Here is a 19,309-nt window from a genome sequence, read left to right on the forward strand (position 1 = left end):
GCAGAAATTAATGAAAAATAAAAAATAAAATGATTTAAAAACTTTGGTTCTTTGGCATACTACTGATAATCAACACTAACAGGTATGCTAGCAACTATATCCAAAGAAAAAAAATACACAAGTGTGTAAGATCAGTGGTTAAATGGCGGTTTACAACAGATCCCAGTGAAACCCAGGGCACTATTGGAGAACACTTTGGAAACATACACTCCTGGGAGTTGAAGATAAAAAAATAAAATAAAAAAAAAAACCAAACCCTGAAAAATCTAGAAGAAATGGATAATTTCCAAGGTCCACGTGGCCTACCAAAATGTATACCAACAATTTCAGAGGTTCCCTGAGAAGCAGTGTGCTGAGGCCGCTGAAGCAGCAAAGAAATCTGCCAACAGAAAAAAGCCCACGCCCAGGGAGGGTCACTGTTCACCTTCATCAGGTCTTTGATGAACAACTAACATCAATGTTCTTCAAACCATTGTAAAAACAGAAAGGGAAGGACGCCCCCAAACAGCAATGAGTGAGGACGCACCAACAAAAGAAAACTACAAACCAGTTTCCTGATGAATATGGGCACTGGCAGTCTCTGCCAAACGAAAACCAAATTCGAGAGTGCACTAAGAAATTCGTACAGAAGTCCAAGTTGGCCTCGTTCTAGATGCAAGGATGGTTCAACATTTGTAGATAAATCAATGTGACAAAACAGTTGAGGACAGAAACCATCTCATCGTCTCAATAGATGCAGAGAAGGCCTTTGATAAAAGTTCAACGGCCCTTCGTGATAAAAGCCCCGAAGAAGCTGGGAATAGACAGAACATATGCCATCATAACAGAGGCTATTATGACAAAATTATAGCCCACATTACAGTAACTGAGCAAACAGAGAATACTCTCCTATCAGCAACAGCAGAGTGGGGAGATGGCTCAGTGGTTAAGAGCACTGGCTGCTCTTTCAGAAGACCTGGGTTCAATTCCCAGCACCCACTTGGTGGCTCCAAACCATCTGCCACTCCAGTTCCAGGGTATCAAACTCGCCTCTTCTGGCCTTCATGAGCACTGCATACATGTGACCCACAAACATGCATGCAAGCTAAACACCCACAAGCATAAAAATAAAGATTAAAAAAAAAAATCAGGAACAAGACAAAGTACCATTGCATTTTGTAAGCACAGCTTTCTTCCCGAGCCCACAGAGCTGCATGCGCAGCTGTGTGAGACCTCAATCAAGTAAAGCCTGGCTGCACAAAGAGAGCCAGTGGGACTGCTGAGGGCCTCTTCAGGGTCTGCCTTTTCGCCACGGCCTTCTGCGTTCAGTTGTGAGCAAGCAGCTTTATGTTCTTGCTGCCACAGCTAAGAGCTGCTCCTGACACCACGCTTTCCCTGCCATGTCCCTCCAAACTGTGTGCCCCAATAGTCTCTTCCTCCTTTAAGTTGCTTTCTGCTGGTCATTTGGTCTCAGTAATCCAGAAAGCAGCTAAGGTGGGTCCTCTCCTGGCTCTGAGTACGCAGCCCCAAGTTCTAACCAGAGCAATGAGAGAAACAAAGGTGATAACACATGGGAAAGGGAGACGTGACATTTCCTACTTGTGCAGATGACGTGATCTTATCCTTAAGCCATCTGAATAGAGTCCAGGAGAAAATTTAGATCGCATAGACACTTTCAACAAAGCAGGATATAGAATCAATGTTCCAAAATCAATAGCTTTTTTTTTTCGGTACAACAATAATCCATTTACAAAAGAGGAAGCCCATTCACAATAGTTAAGTTGTTTAAATTGTTAAAAATTAAAGACGAGGGTAAGTGTAACCAAAGATGTGAATGACCTGTGTAATAAAAACTAGAACCCTGAGGAAAAAAAACACTAGAAGATTGGAAGACTCCCCCAAGCTGATCCTCTGGCAGAGATAGGTACGCTGAAAGTGGCCTATACAGTCAACGCAACTTCCACCAAAATTCTAGCATTCTTTAGAGCTTGAAGAAAACAAAAAGAACCCTAAAAAAACAAAACACACCATCCTAAAATGATATGGAAGTGCCAAAGACCCTGAGCAGCAGAAGTCGTCTGAGGTGGGAAGAGTATTGCTGGACCCAATAGCAAACTCCAAACTCTCCCACATTTGAGGAGTAGTGACCAGCACTTTGTAGAAATGAGGGAATTTATTTTAATTTATTTATGGTTCCCAAGGTCCTTAGATCACTTTACCTTACAGAAAGGCCACTGCCCTGTGTTGTCACCACCAAAGCCCACCAAGCCCAGAACCGGTCAGAGCGTAACAGGGCTGTTCAACTGTTCAACCATTGACTACAGATAAGAAAATAAATGCAGGGGCTCTACCATGGGGATGAGCGGTACAATGGGCTGGGTTTTGGGTATTCCTTCAAGTCCTCAGCTATACCAGAGGGAACTGGGCCAATATTTACACAGACTCAAAGAACACCTTTGCCACCATGCGTGTGCACAGGACCATTCTTAAGGAGAGGACTGCCCACAGCAGGGGTGACATTTTAAAATAAAGAAGACATTTCCCAGCTTTTAATGACAACCTGGAAGCCCTCCCAGGTGGCAGCAATGTACTGCAAAGGACACCAAAAAGGGACTGAGCCTGTCAGCAAAGGAAACCAATTAACTCATCAGTTAGCCAAAAAGACTTGGCCAACAAGTCAAACTCCTTTACAAGCCTGGAACTAGCTTCCAAGGTCTCACTGGCACCAGAATTGCCCCTTTCTCCACAGTATACCAGGGAAGAAGACCAATGGGCCATGAATGAAGATGGGATTAAAGTAAAATGGTGGTAACCTATGCCATAAAATGGCACAGCTTGGAAAGACTGCCATGGAAAACCTTTAAGTCATATTATTTTGTACCTATGTCCCCCCCTCCCGCCAACTCCACATGCCCAGATCAATGCTAGATGTGGGGCGTGTACACAAAACAATGCCAGCCAAGGGCCTGCACGTGATCCTGGGGTTCAGGATCAGCAACAGGAGCGGTTCCTCTCAAATATACAGAGATCGACTTCAGTGATGCCAACCAAGCCTTGTAGAGGCTACAGAGGAATGCCTGTTGGTGTTAGTTTGACCCTATTCAGGATGGGCTGAAGCCTTTCCCACATGCACCAAAAGAGCATAGGAGTTGGCCTAGGCTTTGCTGAGAAAGAGAGAGAGAGAGAGAGAGAGAGAGAGAGAGAGAGAGAGAGAAAATTCCATGGTAAGACTGCATCTCACCATCTAGTCTGACATTGGGCTGGTATTTGTGTCAACAACAGTTCATATTCTGACCAAGACTTTGGAGGTAAACTTAACTCCATGTTGTTTATAGGTACCAAAGTTCAGGGATAGTTGAACATGAGAACTAGACCTTCAAGACTATTTCAGTTAAGCTTTCCCAGTTGCCTTGGGTTATGTTACACCAAGCCCTGTTCTGGATCTGAGAACCTTAGGTTTGTTCTTCTTTTGCAGTCCAATAGCAGAGACTTTCCTTGGTAATAGGAGAATTGAAAGGAGACCCCTGGCAGGTAGCTGACCTGGAGAAGTCCTCACACCTCCAGGCTCTAGGAAAAATCCTCTAGCACATCCCCTTGGAGACCCTAGAAAGGTTCCTGATTCTCTTAGAAAATTGGGCACATGCCCACCAATGAGAAAACAATCTGGTAAAAAAAAAAATGGAAAAAAGATGCCCCTCCAATCCATGTGGAAAGGTCCTCACATGGTGATTCTGGTTATGCCCCCTGCTGTAAAAGTGGTGGGTACCACTCCATGGATCCAATACACTTGGGTGAAAGAGGCAGTGCCCTGGAATAGCAGGAGTCTCGGGCTATGAGACTCCACCCTGACCAGCCTCTCGGGTCACGTTTTCTAAGCAATGGAGCCCTTCTAAGGCCTTCAGCTTTGCTTTGGCCACACTAGATATTGACCAACTACACATGGTTGAAACTTGGGGGAATTTCTTTACTCTCGCTCCAGTTGTAAGCCTGAAAGTCACCTGGTCTACCCATGGCAGAAGCCTGAGATTTCAAAGAGGGAAGCTTGGGAATTAGGGCCATGATGCCAGTGTGCTTTATTGGGACTTCTGGTAATTTTAACTTTCCTGGCTGCAACAATTCCCAGTGACTGCAACCAGACACAAAAGATTGCCCTAACCTTATTTTTACATTATAAATTTGGTAAGTCTATTAAAGGAGGATTACTTGTTTTTCTTTACTTTTAAAAAAATATTTATACATATGAGTGCTTTGTCTACATGTATGCCTGCACACTAGAAGAAGGCATGGGATCCTATTATAGATGGTTGTGAGACACCATGTCGTGGTGGGAATGGAACTCAGGACCTTTGGAAGGGCAGCCAGTGCTCTTAACTACTGAGCCATCTCTCCAACTACATTTTCTTTTTCTTTTCTTTTTTTTTTTTTTAAAAAAATACTAACCTATATCTTGTTAAACTCTGTGGTACTAGGTCACACCCCTTCCCCACCTTGTGCTTACCATGCATATCAGGTCTCCTTCTGAGACAATGATTTTGATACATGAATCCCAGCAAGGCCCACCTACGGTACTCACAAAGGACAGACCTCCATCACAGGGCCACAGCCAGAGTATCTGCTCTGCTGGCATCCCACTAAAGGAGCCAGTTCATGCCCTTAAGTCAGTTCCTCCTGAAGAACCTGCTTCCATCCCTAATCCTAGATCAGATGATGGCATTGCCCCTGTGCCCCTGTACCTCTGCCTGCCCCCAACATGCCAAACAGATGAGGTTTTCTCCCAATGAAAATGGGGAAAGTGTCCTGAATGGGAGAGGTAAAAACACAGTATCGGGATTTCCCAGAGCAGACCTACCCTTACACTTTAGGCCTCATCAGCTGAAAGAGTAGCCCAAATGACTCACCCTCACCCCAACTCAAACCAAACCCAGCTCATGATCTCCATCCTCTCTCTTTACCAGATCCCGAGCACAGTGTGCTACCTCCTCAGCAAAACTAGCCCCCGCCCGACAAAAGACAGTTTTGCTTATCTTTAGAAACACCTCAGTATTTGCCCTACCAGGACCACTGACAAATGCAATCACTGACAGATACCTCTGTTAAAGCCTGTCAGAAGGGGAACTGAACTGTCTTGAAGGACTCCTACATGGGTTACAACTAAAAAGGCAACAATTGATCGTGACCAATGCGACAAAACCCATGACCCCATGACAATCAAAGCCTTATACATTCACCTCACACAAATAGCTTTTGTGTGTGTATGTGTGCTTTTTTGTTTTGTTTTGTTTTTTCCTCATCAAGGACTCTTTTGTATACGGAACAGACACTTAAGTTTACCTAATCACTGGACAGGTACCTACCCCTTGGCTTTCTCACTCTTGATATGGACATACCCCCCAATAACCAAACCTTAGCCCTTCCCCTGGTCGCACACATCTGGCCAAAAAGAGACATCCAATTCATACCATTATTGATTGGATTAGGGATTATGGCTGGAATAGGAGGCATAGATTCATAGGTCACCTTTAATCAGCAATTGTTCAGGCATATGCCAGATGATATAGATTCCCTGGCTACAGTAATATACAAAACAGAAGGAGGACTGGACCTGCTAACTGCTGAGAAAGGAGCCACCTGTCTTTTCTTAAGTGAAGAGTGCTGCCTCTGTGTGTGCAAGTCAGGGGGAGTCAAGGATATGATCCAGTAGAGAAGAGGACAAATTACAAAGAGGAGATAAGAACTAGCTGCTTCCTGGAGTTCCCAGAGCAACAGCTGGAGCTGGGCATCCTGACTCCTCCCACTAAATGGATCTCTCCTCGTGCTATGCTGTCTAGCTTCTTCCAGCACTCTTGTTTGGTCCCTGTATTCGTGACATGCCATCAGGCTTCAGTTGTTAGTTTATCAGCCCTTGGGCCAAGAGGACTTAGGAATTGACACCTTATGAAGGTATAAGGACATCAGAAGAGGATTACAATGAGTAAAAAGTCGTCTCCACTGACAGCTCCGAACTCTGCCTCTGTGATCCTGCTGGCCTCCTAACACCAGCTAAAAACCCTCTTTGGCTTGAGAAGCAGACACTTGCAAAGCAGCAGCTCTAACCTTATTACCTGTATTTCTGTCAGCATGCTCTCTACAGAGTAAGTCCTGCTCACAGTACACAGTCACATCGGCTAAAATTCAAACCCACCAGAAATAGAAAAGCTCAAAAATGATGCAGGAGAGCCTTTTAATGACATAAAAAGGAAGTACCAGTGGGCCAGGGTCTTGCTTGTGAAGACTTTGCTAGCTGCTGGCGTTCAAGTTGAGTTCTCCAACTGTCTAAGCAGTGGGGCTTGTTTCTTGCTAGGCTGATTTCTGCAACACCTTTATTAATTAAGTGTCCCAGCTTGGTTTTGGAGTCCATCAGCCTCCTTTACCATGGGGGTTTAGGACAGTGGTTCTCAGCGCGTGGGTCATGACCTCTTTGGGGGTAAAAAGACCCTTTCACAGGGGTCACTTGAGACCATTGGGAAACACAGATATTTACATTATGATTTATAACAGTAGCAAAATTACAGTTATTAAACAGCAATGAAAATAATTTTATGGTGTGAGTGGTGGTGGGGGGGTCCAAAGCAACATGAGGAACTGTATTAAAGGGTGTCACCATTAGGAAGGTTGAGAACCACTAGGTTAGGAGATCACTAATCTACAAGACACTAGATCTATTTTTTGAAGCAATTGAAAGGCCATCTATGACAACTGGACTGTTTCTACAGGTTGCAAAATCTCATACAACTTTCTCCAAGATTTGGCCAGAGAGAGTGGGAACCTTGACGGAGTCCTGTGGCAACACGAGGCAGCAATGTTGCTTTTTTTGTCCTATTAATGGGATTTTCCCTTTCAAAGAAAAAGAGATCTCTTCTCTCAGACTCTGGCAGGCATACCTGGGGTTGCCTCCTGTAGTTCCGCTACACTAAACAAGAAGTTCGTGAACACAGAGAAGGTTCCTTAATTGGGCCGTAGGTCAAGGTTAAGGACTCCGACAGGCTGATTAACAGTTCTCAGTTATCACACTAGCTGATGTTATCCACTCCTCTCTCTGCCTGTGAGCACAAGGAGACACACAAGAAGTTCAGTTCTCCCAGCCCCCACTTTCCTTAGGGATTATGTTATCTCTTTCTCTTTCCTTTCCTTTCAAACCAACCCTCACCTCACAGTCAAGTCCTGCTCTAGGCATTTAGTTCTTGCTTCAGGGTCAGACAAGAGTGGCTCTCCAGTAGTCCTCTTCTCCTAATCTATTCTTTTCAAGAAACCACACCTTGTGTTTTCTCCCTTTTATCCCAGACACTGTCAATTTTCCCTGGAAGGCTTAGACCCACCCCCACCCCTACCCCCCCACACCAGGAGGGTAGGAGACAACAGTGTACAGCTCTGGAGTCCACCAGAAAGTAAATACTTTTCCGTCTGGTCCCGCCCTCAAATTTGCCTCTCTCCCCCTCACCCATGGTATGGCTTCCCCAGGACAGGCCCCACGCCGGGGAGTGGGTGAAGCTACTACTTCTGTGGCTGGCCTAACCTGAGCCGGTCATGCCCTAGGATGCCAGGCAGTGGAAATTGCACCCCTTCACCCATGGCTGGCATGTGCCACCTCTCAGTGGTACTAGCTTAAAAAAAAACAAAGTCCAGCCCCCCAATCCTCATCGAACGTCATAAAGATAATACATCTTCCTCCCTTTTCTATTCTAGACCTTCTCTCCCATCAGCTGAAGTCTCAGGAGTCCTTATATCCTTTCTACCCCTCAGATGGGGGCATCTAGGGCCATCTCCCCATCTCTCAGAGGAATCATAGTCTAATTTCCTTTTGACTGCCTCTTTCGCCCCCACAGAGATCACAATCTTTTGTTCCTCTTCACAAATCCTTTCTGAGCTCTCTCAGTGGGCCTTTGTGCCACACGTCTGTCTTTGGATATGTTTCAGTCATCGGGTCAAGGTGGACCCTGAGGAGGTCTTGGTCTGATGGCCCTTCTGGATCTAGTTGAACTCATTTTCTCCTTTGTCTCCCTGGGTCTTTGTGGAAAAGTTCGATGGCCTTTCCTCCAGTGTCTCAGAAATATTTTGTGACTTATTGTCAAGTCCCTAGTGCCCCCAGAGAATTCACATGGGGAGCTTTTGCATCTGAGCTCTGTCCTTGGGATTGTTTTAATCCCATTTAAGATCTCTATTTGGAAATTTTTGCTACGCCTCGGAGACTCCTCTGAGATGAGGCGTTATCCCCAGATAACCAAATCTGTTCTCCTAATCATTCCTCCTTCTCCCCCTAGAAAGAATGGTCAAACCGGACACCATCTCAGCCCTCATGTAAAAACTAGGTCCCAGAAATCAGCCCAGCTATTCTGTAGATCCAGGGGACCTTCCTCAGGGGGCTTGGTGTTCTTCTTGAAGGTCCTAACTTCACTGTTAATGCATGGAGTGTTTACAAATCCATTCGCTCCTCCATAGAAGCAACTTTTGTGGAAATTAGTCTTGGCTCTTTAGAGGGAAGGGAAAGTGCTCCTATTTCTTTCTTGACTGCTCAAAATTCTTCCTGAGGGCAGAGGAAAGTTTGGGAGGGGCTGTTGGTCCCTTGTGATCTGACCCCCTGCTCCTCGGCCTCCTTGCCCTCTGTTTTGAGGAACATAATGGGGTGCAAACAAGATGGGGGATCCTGGGACTTTTTATCTGAATCTCCCCTCTTTTTAAGGAGAACATGGATGAGAGATAATTCTTTCAGCAACCAAGGGCTTAATTTAATTTTACTCTGGGTGGATAGGACTTTTGTTAACACGAAGTTGACATAGTCAGTCCTTAACTGAGCAACATTTTGATGCAAAGGCAGAAGTCTTGGGGCGGGGTTCTTTTGGCTGAATGATACAATATTTAATCATTTTCTATTTTTCTCTTCTCTTGGCTTAGGGGTCCTCCTATTAAAAAGCTCAGCATGTCTCTGTAGTGGACTGTCAAGGAGACATCAGAGGAAAAAAAAAATCCTAATTCCCCCTCTGATTTCCTAGTCCTAGAATTTTGATTTTGGCTGGTCTAAGTTTCCCTTCATACTCCACTCCCACACACTGTGGTTTCCTCACCCCCTCCCCCATGGATTTGCCCGTCTGTGTAGTGCCCCTCTTCGGGAGAATCGTGTATCTGTGTCAGAGTCATGCCGCGCTCCTCCCTGGAGTGACTTAGTCTCTTTTAGTGGAGGTTTCTTGGACTCTCCCTGGACAGTTAAATAGTTTCAACCCCCCAAATTGTCAGCTACCAAGACAGTACTTAATATTCTAAGTTTTCTGCCTTGGTTCATGTACGAAATTGTCTGGTTGCTCTGGAGACTCCCCCCCCCCCTTTTTTTTTTCTTCTGGAGACCTTGAGTTCCCTGGCATTGATTTTCTCTCAGAATTGTTCTGGGTCTTTTCTGGATGGCTGGGGACAGACCAAAGTCAGGCAATGTTGGTGCCCAAGCATGCAACAGAGGTTGAGGAATTGGTTCCCCAAATACAGAAATCCCAGAGAGCACCCAATTTGTGAAGGATGGGGACCCACAGTTCATAATAATGAATTCAAGAGACTTCATGTAGCAAAAAAGAGGTAGTTTTAGTTTCAATAGGACTGAGTGCCAGCCTAAAAAAAAACAAAAAAACCCAAAAACATAAGTAGAGGTAGGGGTGGGGCGGGGTGGGTGAGCGGATGGAAGACAGAGAATGGTTTCTATAAGCCCGAAGTTTCCTTCCTCATCTTCCTCATTGGCTGAGAAATGGGGTAGTGGTAAAAATCTTACATATCAACCGCCCCACACATTTTTCTCAACAAAGTTCATGAGTGTTCATCTGCACATTTAATATCCTATATTTTAGAGCTTCTGGAAGGCATGAATTTGGTCAGTTTGTAAAGCCATTAGGCAAGCTTGGCTCTTAATAATATTCTGCTCTAAACTTCCCTTTGGGTAGTGGCTGGCTAGACTAGCAGACCCCAGCAGTGTTTTCTCTTCAGGGCCCCTTTGTCTTGAAGACGGACCATTACCTCTCATCTCTCACATACAATCATAGCGACCAAAACAGCATGGCGCCGGCCCAGCCGGCTCAAAACCAGACACACAGACCAATGGGCAGAACAGAGCCAGCCATCTACTCTTTGATCAAAGCGTAAAAAAAATAGACACTTGGTGGGGGGGGGCTCTTTAGAAAATGGTGCTGGTAACCTTGGGTACTCACCTATAAAAGAGTGAAACCAGATTCATAGCTCTCATTTTATACAGAAGCAAAGATGGATCCGGGGAGGGTCTCCTCTGAGACACTGTAGAGGTGTCATGCGGCAAGAGTGTGCCAGAGCAGGGGGACAAAAGAGAGCCGATACTTTCAACATGCTCTCCCGAGAACTAATCTAGTCTGAGACTGATTTTGAGACTAAAGCGGTCCCACGAGGCAGAGATCAGTCCCTCATAAAGGTCCCAGTGGTACCAAGGAATCAGGCGTTTTGTGGGTTCTTAGTCTCACTGATAAAATAATTTTAAAATGAACTCAGAAGGAAACTTGACGGCCATTTTACTAGAGTTTGAGAGAAAACTGACAAGGCAGTCAAGCAGAAAATCATGACAGCATTGGGAAGAGGCCACACTTTCTGTTAGGCTGTTCAATGGAGGGGCTGCAAGCGTCTTCAGAGAAAACTGAGAAAGCCCAGCATGGGTTTCATCTTATTCATTGTATTCATCCACTTAAAAATAGAATGAAACCATATTGCAATTTTGATATTGCTTAAAAGACTGCTGGGATCTATAAGCTGTAAGGGCAAACATAAAGAAGCCAGGAGGAAGACATCAGGAAGTAGGGAGAGGGAGGTCCTCAGGAAAGAGACGGAAGGGAAACACCAGTGGGGAGGAACAGGACAGAGAAAGGATAGAGGAGAACAAGCTCCAGAAAGAGGAAGAAGATGAAAGCGAAGTTTTATCCCTCAGAAAAGAAGAAGGCTGGACCCTCCACCCTCAAGGATGGTCTCCACTGACAGGCCCATCTAGTTCTCAGCAGAGGACACAAGAGTATACACTATTTAAATCTTTGAGGTAAGTCAGAATGTTCTGTCTCCACCTAGGGCTAGAGGTAGAACTCACATTCTGACCAAGAAGAAGTAACCTCCCCTCCATGGGCCTTAACAAAGCCCTAGTACCGCCCCCCCCCCCCCCAACACCTTCCCATACGGTAAATGAAAGGTGGGATCCCAAAACAGACAGGTCCACTCTCAAGGGCTTCCAAGCCTGCTAATGTCTATCTGTCTGCCCAAACCCACCTCTCTCATTACCACTACATTGGCAATTACATCTCAACATGAATTTCACTGAAAAGAAACAATAACCAATGGGTAAACAAAACGTAAGTTTTTTGGAGGCAACATTGTTTGGCAATAAAAACTAATGAACGTTATGGTCCACTAGAAGGTTTAAAATCATGTTCCCATGCACCCAGTTATCTCATTTCTGGTTATTTATTGAAGGCATATCTGAGCACCTATGTTCATGCCAGGACTATCCCCGGTAGCTGAGAGGTGGCAGCATGCCAGGGTCCACAGACAGCGTGGGTAAGCCATGGTGTGACACACACCAGCAAGGCATCCTTCCCTGTGTCTTCTTGAACTCAGTAGTTGAGGGAGTTCATAGTTTTGCCTGGGCAGCTGCAATTGTAGCTACCCATTTTTAAATTTTATATATTGTACAAAAAAAAATTCTCATAAAACCTATTGTTTTCCTACTTGCTTAATTTTATAAATGTTCCAGGGCTTTTGAAAAGTGTAATATTTTCTGACAAAGTGCAATATACATAAATTCTTTACCCCTTTTGAAATCTTTACATTTAAAGGCTGACAAGACATTTCAGGTTTGGGGGGGTGATGCATTCCCTCGCAGGTCTTTAGAAGCCATGACAGTTTCACCTGTCAATCCCTCAACACACTCATTTACCTGCTTTGCATCCTAGCTGTTTTTGTCTGCCCTGTATGTAATAGATAAGTTTGTTTTAAAATGAATTGGTTTCGGTGACTGAGAATAATGTTCTATATTTTTAACAAACAAACAAACAAAAAAAACCCCACCAAACATTGGATGAAACAATTTCAAGTTCTTTTGTCAAGGAAGAGCACTTTTGGGCAGCTGTTTTCAATTCACATGGCATAAAACTCCTTTAAAAAGAGATAACGTAACTTGCAGGTAAGCCAAACAAGAGTTTGTGTGGGGCATAGTCCCTATCATGATTGTAGCAGGGCAGTGTTTTATAGAATAGCATGTAGGTAGCTGTAAGCTAAAGAGCCATACATCCAAACAAACTGACGTCTGAAACGGGAAGAAGAACGCAGCAGGCTGACGTGTGTGAAGGGTCAGAAAACAAAGGAGAGGCTCTCCGCGGTAGCTATTCCAGCACAGACAGAGGGCAAAGGTGCCATTTTTATCTCCTACTCTGAATTCTTGTTGGTATCCTGATATTTACATGGGACTCCATGGACACTTGTTATCTTTAATGTCCACCACCTCCCAAGCAAGGTGTCCTGTGTCCCACTGGTCCTCACGGAGCAGGGGTGGCAGCTCTGGGAAACAGGTGCCTCCATTTCCTGCTCTTCTGGTATCCTCTCAGCATCTTGTACAGAAAATCATGGTGGATGCACACCCCTTGCCCCACTGTCTTCGGCGTCTCCAAATCTCTTCCCTGATGGCCGAATAGAGCGCTGCTAAGGTTTGCCCTACATTTTCCCGTCATAGAATGTATTCACTCTCATGCATTCCCCGAAATTTTGGGGTCTTAAGTGACACTAGGCGATGATCCCAAAGTTACCTTGGAGGTTTTCAAGACAAGATAGATAAATCTGTGATGTATTATTTTTGAAAATGGTAGAGAATATCATTGATTCAGCCCAGTGTGATTGCATTTCTGAGGCTCCTGCTTTCCTCTCCCTCAAGTTCAGGGGTAGGATGCTCACAGACCAAGACCAAAGCTCAAGTATAAGATCAAGGGATACTTTTATAGCCCCAGAGATTTCCACGAGACCCCTGTGTCTCCAGTGGCAGGCACCCCCACCCCACACACAGCCTATCACAGGTAATGCAGGTCTAAAAACACAGGCAAGATTTGTTCTATCCTGGACACTTGCTTGCTGTGGGAGGGGCACAGGCTTGCAGAATGGCCAGCCTTGGCCTCTGCTCCTCCTGGATCTAGGGCAGGGAAAGTTGCAAAGGACCAATGCCTGCTCCACCAGCCTTTCTTGGATCAGGGCCCTCCCTCTTGCACTATGGAGCTTTCTGAGTGAAGGGGACACCACCACCGGAAGCAACGGTGGATCCAGAGACCTTGTGCCCAAAGTACTTTTCTCTCTCACTTCTCTTTCACTTACTATGGGGTCTAGGTAGGATTTAGCCATTCCCTTAGATAACTGGATTGGTTTATGGCTATTGAGGGGCTCCAGACTCCAGAAGAAAACCACGTGGTCAAGACCTGATTTTACTGGTGAGGTCACCAAAGGGCGCGGGGGAAGGGGAGGGGGGAGATAAAGGGGCCTTCTCATAGTCAAGCAGTTGATTAGAGTTCAGCAATAGCCATTGTGCTGTGTCTGCCTTGTCCGTGTGCACAGTGAACCTCAAAACAGTGGGCCATGTCTCAGGTTGTCAGTGTCAACACAATCTGGCACATTCTACCCCACAAATAGAAGACACTGGAGTCCTTTATGAAACCTTATACTCACTCTAGGGCAAGGATGAGCTCTCTGCTCATGTAATCAAAGGTTTAGCTCTCAAGTTCTAGTGCTAAACCTTTTCAGATTTTTGTTGGCTATCTGAAGAAAACAGTCTCTCCAGAAATAATCTCCCCAGACAGCTCCTACATACATCTGTCTGCATATACAACCCAGTGGTATCTACACAGTAGATAATGTGGCTTCATTAGCCCCAGATCTAAAGGTAACTGGCAACCAAGTTGCTGGTGTCTCAGCTGGACCATAAAAACCTTTCCTCCGTGTTTGGAGAGGATAGCCTCTATCCCAGGTACTGGGGCCCTAGCTAAGAAACCGGAAGTGGTGTGACCTCACCTCATCTGTTAGAAAACCAGCAGCATACTTCCTTTCCTAAGTACTTCACCCTTGGAGTGCAAATATATCCCAGAGCCATTCAGCAAGACAGAGAACCATGCCTGGGAGAGGGCTATCTTCCCCACAAGAAGATTCTGGGTTTTTCAAGGTGTCTGAGATCAGCTGCTCCATCATTTAAATCAAAGATTGTAACAGTCACTAGGTCACTGCAATGGATTGGCTGTGCTTAATGTGACAGCCTTCAGAAGGATTTGCTCGCAGGCTGTTTCCTCAATAAGCAGCAGCCTTGTGGTTTATAGTAAGATGCAGCCTTCCTGCTCTCTGTCTCCCCGCATCTCTTTTTCCTGGCTTCATTTTCCTTCATGGCCCTTATCACCATCTACCCCACATAGGCAAACCTTCCCTCCCCAGGGTCAGGCAACAAATATTTTGTGTTTCATGAGCCAGAGGGGTCCTTGGTCCACTGCTCAGAATTCCTAAACAATCTAACGATGAAGATGCATATTTAGGACTGTCTGCCAATAAAACTTTACGGAAACACTGAACAAAGGAGAGGCATCAGTATTGGCAGCAGGGATGTTAGCGTCAGACACGCACCGTAGGCAAGGAGCACAGGTGCAAGTGAGACCCTTAGGCCAGAAGGACCAAGGAACTGTATACCCTTCCTCCTTGGAATGCTTTAGTCAGAGAGACTGCATGATAAGCTAGCTATTCCAAGCTTGCCCATGAGGAACCAAACAGAAGATCAAAATGTTTAGGAGACCCTTTCGCTCTTCCAGCAAAGTGGCAAAACCTGAAGAAGAGACCTTTGTCCTAAGCCTAACCCTTTATCACCCAATCCATATGCAGATCCATCTGTGCCCTGTCGTGACCACAGTCATGGAAAGCTAACCTTTCGGGCTTTTGGGGGCGGACTTCTTTGAGGTCCTTAGGAAAACTTCTTTAAGAGCAAAATCAAGAAGACAATGAGACAAAACAAGACATGCTAGGCCTGTCATTATCTTTTGGGCTCTTAGAGATCTTGGGGTGGTGCCAAAGACATGTTGGTTACCACAGCTTAAGTAAACTCTCATCATCTTCAGGAACCTCTGGAGTGAGTTAGTAGAGAGGGCTTAGATCCACCCTGGGAAGTGCATGGCTCTGGAGCTTCTCCCAATCAATCATATCATGCAATCATTAGAAAGCCTCTGCTTTGGCACCAAGAAAAATTTCAAAAGAGAGGGGGGAAAAGGAATCTTTTTATTGGATTCCAAAGGACCAAGGAGAGGTTGTTTTCAAAGTTTTTTTTTTTAATATGCAAAAATATCTCATTCTTTATTTTTAAGGATAACTGTCATTAATACAAGAAGAACTGATATTATAAAAAATCAGAAAAAAATTAGCATTCAATAAACAAAACATCAAACTCAAGGCTGATCGGGAATGCAGTTTGGTATTGTTCTGATGAAAGACAGACGTATGTGAGTCTTAAACAGGTAAATTCTAACAGGGCTTCAGTGTGCTGGACAAACTCGTGGACAAACATCTGTCAGACAGTCAGAGATATTCAAAGCACAGTCTATGACATCGCAGTTCTTCAGGCAGGAGCAAGCTGAGGCCTTCTTGGTAAAATACAGTTTATTCATGCAGGAGCTGTGTGAAAGAGAACAAGAGCATGCCAAGAGGCCACTGGCATGATTCAATGTAAACCCAAGTTCAAGAAAGCTCGTGCCACGGCAATGACACGATCGCAAACCATGTCAGGGAGAGGAAGTCTGCGCTCTCTCATTTTGGGTTCCTTAGAATCTCTAAGAAAGTGGTAAGCAAAACAAACAAGACAAAAATTAAAAAAAAAAGCCACATGGGGACCTTTTAACCCCTTTAATCACACAGTAGAAGGAAACAAACTAAATGGGCTGACATTAAAGCCTTCGAATGCTACAATCAACTATTATTTATCCAAAAACAACAAAATCACGTGTGAAGAAAAATGGGAAGAACTGGAGATCATTACGTTAAGTAAAGTAAGCCAGACTCAAGAAAATAACCGAATATATCGTCTCTCCTTACAGAACCTAGGGTAAACATTCTAAGTGGAGGGAGCTCTGGGAGGTGGAGGTAAGGGTAAGAAGGCTGGATACGAGCACATCACATAGCTACATCATACACAATGGAGAAAATGAAACTCATTACTTCATATAATACACACTAACAGAAAAGAAAAACATCTACAACTTAACACATTTTATGTCAAATGCCGAGTCAACACTTGAACTAATGTTAATAAACTACAGAACATTAAAAAAAAAACATAAAATATAGTCTGTTCCAGAACGTGAGAATTCATTCCTTCTTCTTTAATGATTGCATCTACAGAAATTCCTAAAATCAGAGTAATCATCGGCACACCTGTGAATCATGAAAACCTGATGCTTTTTATCAAAACAGAGGGGAGAAATTTCAACTGAGGCCAAGGATATTATAGCCTCATCAAACATTTTTTTCAATTCTTTGTGCTCCATGTCACATAAATGCATTATTTTTCTAAAGAAGTGAGGGCAGCTGGACTGAGTTTTAGCCCAATGTCACGAGACTCCTGACATCTCCCTGCTAGGGAAGGACCCGAAATCTAAGTGCTCTACTATAAAGCAGCCTCGTTCTTAAGAGAGCGCATTTGCCTGTCTTTCACTTTTTCTTTTTAAAAAGACCCGAAGCAGTACCCTTCACCTGGCGGAGCCCGGCCACTGCCTTCCTCCCTTTACCAGCTTTCCAGGACACTGGGTGAGCTTTGGCCCTGGCGTTCTTGCCCTTCTTGCGTGGCTTCTTGTCTTTGTGCACCTTCATGTGCTGCCGCAGGTGAGAGCTCTGGCTGAAGCCCTTGTCACACTCCTCGCATTGGTAGGGCTTCTCCCCGGTGTGGGTTCTCGGTGTGGGTTCTCTGGTGCTGGATGAGGTGCGAGCTCTGGCTGAAGCAGCGGCCACACTCGTCACAGCAGTAGGGCTTCTCTCCAGTGTGAACCCTCTGGTGCTGAATGAGATTGGAGCTCTGCTTAAACCTCTCTCCACACTCATCACACTTATAGGGCTTTTCCCCAGTGTGGATCCGCCGGTGCTGAATGAGGTTCGAGCTCTGGAAGAAACTCTTCCCACAATCAGCACATTTATGGGACTTCTTCCCTGTATGGATCTTCTGGTGCTGAAAAAGAGTGGAGCTCTGACCGAAACTCTTGGAACACCTACTACATTTGTAGGGCTTCTCATCCACGTTCCTTCTCCGCCGACTTAAGCCGGAGTCGAATCGAACGGTCATCCCCCATTTCTGCCGCTGGCGACCTGTCTTACGCTTGGTCTCGTAGGTTTTGCCTTGGTTTGAGCTTCGAGAAATAGCCCCTTTAGGCTTTGCTAACCTCATGGTGAATAAGCAAATGTATCGTCGAGAGATTGTACTGTCTTCTGAACTAAGGTCTCATAGCCTAGAGAGACGCAACTCAGAATTTTCGTGCAGGCCGCCACAGTGCTCGCCTCCCGCCTCTGTTTTCAAAGTTTTAAAAAGACAGAACTTCTGCCCAGATCTTAGTGGGTAGTGCTAGCTAGGGAGTTGAGAGAGCAAGCAAATAGACTTCACTCATTTCTAGAGGGACGGTGTGGCAACACAGACAGTCCACGGATAAAGCAGAGACTTCAAATATGATCCCAATGACTCTTTCCTGAGTTTTTCTAACCAAACCCAAGCAGGTCACACTACCAATAACCATGACTTGCCACATGTATGCCAGCTTGGAGAGACAGCTGAGTGTAGCCATGGACGAATGACAACAGATTCCAGAATGTCAGCTTTTAGGCCAAAGCTTTTTTTTTTTTTTTTTTCTCCAGACGACGGCTGAGGTGTTTTCTTCTCAGGAAGAAGTGAGGAGAAGCAAAACACTGCAGAGGAAACATGAATGCAGCTCATGATGGTGAGCTAAGGGATCTAGAAAACCAGATAAACCAACAAGTTTCTTTATTTCATAAAGAAGAGCACACGCACCAAGCAGTAGAACAACACACCTTTAATCCCAGCACTCAGTAGGCAGAGACGGTGGGTCTCTGGGAGTTCCATGTCAGTCTGTCTGAAAAGCAAGTTCCAGAACAGCCAGAGCTACATGGAGAACCCCATCTTGAAAAACCAAAACCCCAAATCCACCAAAACCCCCCAAACCCGAAATCCACTCCCCCCAAATGAGCACAAGCAATCCATGAGTCTGGGCCCCATGTTAACTGCAAGTTCCTCTCCTTGTAGGGTGGTATACACCAAAGCAGAAAGGATGAGGACCCTAAGGGATGCAGCCACAGTCATGGATTTGAGAAATGCTGTCATTTTTCATTTGCCCTGAGGTAGGGTCACTGTCAGCTGTCTGTATACTTTAGACCAGGATTCTAATCGCCAAACTTCCCCCTGGGCAGGATGTAGGAGAGGTTGGGAGGTGCAGGGAATGAGAGGCGTGTTTCACTGAAGTTATCTGTTCCTTTCCCTAAGAGGGGTGAGAGGCAGTTTTAGTAACAGAGTGTGAGACTAACTCAAAGGCTCTGGGCACCAGAGAGATGGATGTGAAGAATGAAATAGAATCAAAATGGAAAGAGGCCGGCAGAGACCTTGGAACCTCCTGAGCAGTAGAGGGTGGGCTTCCAGATATTCCAACAATTCTAGAGGTGCCTTTTCAAAGACCATGGCCAAATTTTTCTGGACAGGAATCCTGTGTTGTATTTATGAGTTCAATGATGTCAAAAGACAAAACATAACCTCCCTAGAGAATGAAGAGAAAGCTGTGGACCCAGGCCGTCATCACATCCTGGGAGAGTGGCTCAGAAATGTGTGTGTGTGTGTGTGGGGGGTGCCATAGTCTACACTTAACAAGTTCTCTGACCTAAAATAAAAATGACAACCTGAGACTGGTTTTGAGAGACTACTACTGCATGGATCAGAAGGTTGGCGTGCAGGGAGCAGAACCCATGCCCATGTCTTGTTTTCCTCGCACAACCTGGAGCACGTTGTGGGATGAAGTGTTTGTTTGTCTGTCTGTTCGCTTTTTATTTATTTGGTGAAGAGTGGCATTCTAGGCATACCAGAGATACCTTCTGCAGTGAACAGTAGCTGGTTCCAAAAGCAGGACTGGGTGAAGGCCTGCATTGGTGAGTCATGGGTTGCCGAAAAGTGACATCACCTCTCTGTCCCCTAAAAGAGGGACCTGGGAGGTGTGTGGAAGCGCCCCCCACCCCCAGGAGAATCTGAATTTCTTATTTTGCT

At 45.2% G+C, this 19,309-nt stretch overlaps 1 protein-coding gene across 1 annotated transcript; it reads right to left on the reverse strand.

The window, feature by feature from the left end:
- Positions 1-16,181: 16,181 nt before the first annotated feature.
- On the reverse strand, positions 16,182-17,549 carry LOC130873310 (zinc finger protein 22-like). Its single transcript, XM_057768076.1, is given in 2 exon segments — positions 16,182-16,950; positions 16,952-17,549. Coding segments are annotated over 2 exon segments (726 nt in total). The 5' UTR covers positions 17,438-17,549; the 3' UTR covers positions 16,182-16,710.
- Positions 17,550-19,309: the final 1,760 nt, after the last annotated feature.

The sequence above is a fragment of the Chionomys nivalis genome, chromosome 4 (genome assembly GCF_950005125.1).
Source record: "Chionomys nivalis chromosome 4, mChiNiv1.1, whole genome shotgun sequence".
NCBI lineage: Eukaryota > Metazoa > Chordata > Mammalia > Rodentia > Cricetidae > Chionomys > Chionomys nivalis.